This window comes from Emiliania huxleyi (genome assembly GCF_000372725.1).
Source record: "Emiliania huxleyi CCMP1516 chromosome Unknown EMIHUscaffold_157, whole genome shotgun sequence".
Taxonomy (NCBI): domain Eukaryota; phylum Haptophyta; order Isochrysidales; family Noelaerhabdaceae; genus Emiliania; species Emiliania huxleyi.
Window position 1 is genome coordinate 3228 of NW_005201014.1, and position 2523 is coordinate 5750.

General features: G+C 64.6%; 1 protein-coding gene across 1 annotated transcript in view; it reads right to left on the reverse strand.

Moving 5' to 3' along the window:
* Positions 1-1479: 1479 nt before the first annotated feature.
* EMIHUDRAFT_467773 (hypothetical protein) overlaps positions 1480-2523 on the reverse strand; it is a gene marked incomplete at its 5' end in the record, with an annotated part of 3819 nt that continues 2775 nt past the window's right edge. The window contains 3 exons of the mRNA XM_005785841.1: positions 1480-2033; positions 2108-2218; positions 2309-2367. Of these exons, the coding sequence (XP_005785898.1) occupies positions 1891-2033; positions 2108-2218; positions 2309-2367 (313 nt within the window). The 3' untranslated portion in view covers positions 1480-1890. The remainder of the gene's footprint in view (positions 2034-2107; positions 2219-2308; positions 2368-2523) is intronic.

A 2523-nucleotide genomic window follows, 5' to 3' on the forward strand; every position in this document is an offset into this window, starting at 1 on the left:
TAGGCAAGGGGGGGGGGGGGTGCGGGGGCTGCGTGCGGGGTGTGGAAGGAAGAGGCGGCGGCGGCAGCGGCGGCGGCAGCGGCGGCAGCAGTGGCGGCAGGGGGGGGATAGTGCGGCAGCGGCGGCGGCGGCGGGTGCGGCAGATGGGGGGCGTGGCGCTGTAGGTGCGACGTGACGGTCGGGTGGGGGTGGAGAGGGTGTGGTGGGTGTGGAGGGTAAGTGAGGGGGCAACGCGGCGTTGGCAGCTGCGACAGCGGCGGCGGTGGCGACACAAGCGGCGGTGAGGGCGCGGTGAGGGTGCGGCGCGGACGCGAGCGCGGTGAGGGCGCGGGCGCGGTGAGGGCGCGGCGAGGGCGTGGGCACGGTGAGGGCGCGGTGAGGGAGCGATGAGGGCGCGGAGCGGTGGACGGGTGGGGACGCAAGTGGCAGCGGCAGCGGCGGCGGCGGTGGCGGCAGAGGCGACTATGTGGGGGAGGTGCGGCGCGGGTGGGGTGCGGCGCGGGCGCGGTGAGGGCGCTCCCCGCGGCCATATGTGCGTCGACGCGGCGGGGCCAGCGCGAGCGGAACGGGAAAGGCGAGGGTTGGACCTGTGGCGTCGTCGACGGGAATGTGATGCGGCTTTTGGGCTTCGAGGCCTGACTCGCTTCCGCTCCCCCCCCGCAAGGCGCGAGACACACACACTTTTGGATATATACTGTGCCGTACCAAAGTGTGAACAGGCAAGACTAACTACTAAAACAAAGGCGGGCGCCAAGTACTAGCCCGGTCGAACACTGCCCAAACAAATAAATTTTGAGCTGAGAGGTTTGGGGATTCGCTCCGAGCGGCGGTCCAACGAGAATCGTCAAAATCAGCAGCCCACTCTTTCCTTTGCACCTGATGCTACAGAGGGCTGACAGCGCGCTGACATCTCCCCGCGGGAGGGAGCCCATCGCACCACCAGGTGGAAGAGAAGAAGTGGGCTGCAAAATCAGGCAATCAAGAGACCGGTAGCCACCAGCATGTCGCGTTGGAATGCGGAGATAGTAACTGCTCTCTGTAGTGCCCCCTTTGGCACTTTAGTCTCCTGTCCCGCGTGACCCTCTGTCTCACATGAGTTTCTTCCCTCGATAGTGTCACGCTAGTCCTCCTGGAAAGAAGAAACCGGTGTCGCCAGTGTGAACACGTTGCAGTGGCACCTCGGTCGTGCCCGCGCGCGGAAAATCTCTCGCACCCCACCGCAATCTCCATGCCTCTAGGGTCGCCGCAGGCTCAAACTAAGCCCAAGGGCGCGGCAGCGTGCCTCCCGGCCGCGCGGCAAAGCCCGCTCTAAAGCCCCCTCCCCCCATCCGTGCCCCCTCCCTACCCTCCAGTTCGATGCGAAATTTCTGATTGAAACCAGGGACGACTCCATCCTGCTTCGAGAAACCGTTTGGAAGCGACTTTTCACCGCCGAAATTTAAACTTAAAAATCACCATTTCCCCCACTACGTACAAATTGAGATTGCTACAAAGATATAAAGGTTCCGCAAGCAGAGCGCGAGCCGCGGACAAAGGCAGAACAGAAAGCGACCCCCTCCCCGCGTGACACAATCGAGGGAAGAAACTCATGTGAGACACTGAGCCACGCGGGACAGGAGTAAAGTGCCAAGAGGGCATCACAGAGAGTAGTTACTATCTCCGCATTCCAACGCCCCCCCCCAGGTCGGTATGACCTGAGAAGATGTGGAGATGGGACGAGCATGCAAAGTCTGCCGCGCCTAATGCTTACGCGGACGTGGGGCAATTCTCCCCGATCAGACTGGACTCCCCCGAGGGGAAGCGAGAGGTTCTACTCGTGCGAGATGTTCATGATCGAGTCCGCGCAGCGAGAAGAAGGAGGACGGCTTGAGGTCGCCCTTGACGGCCTCACTAGAGCCGCTTTTTGTGCGGCCCGAGCTCCGTCTTGGACGCCTTCTTGTAGCAGCTCGCGCCGCCGACGGGCAGCGTCGAGAGGATGGGGCCCTTGAAGAGCTTGCAGCGGGACGCCTTGCCTTCGACGGCGTACTCGAACCCTGCGCGGGCCGAGGCGCGGTGTGTGTTGCGCCCCAAGGGGGAGGATTTTGGGGAGGGGGGGGTAGGCGCACACCGGTGCAGCCGAGGGTGTAGAGACACACTGTCGTGGCACCCCATGTGCCCCGCTCGATACCCCAAAGCTCGTCAAAGTTGCCCTTGTTCTTTTCGTCCGTGCGGCAGACGCCTGTGCGGCAGGGCGCGTGTGGCGGCGAGGCTAGGACATTGGGGATAGGTGTGTGTGTGTGTGTGTGGTGGTGGGGGGGGGGGGGGGCACCCGAAGTGCTTAGGAGTTGGAGGTACGGGTGGTTAATCGCAAGTTGCGTCGCAATCGAGCTGGCAGACGGCGACGGCGGCGGCGACGACGAGGCGGAGGGAGGCGGCGGCGGCGACGACGCGGACGGAGGTGGCGGCGACGGCGACGCGGACGGAGGCGGCGGGGATGGTGGCGGGTGATGGCGTGGAAGAACTGCGCGTCCGGGAGGCCGCGGA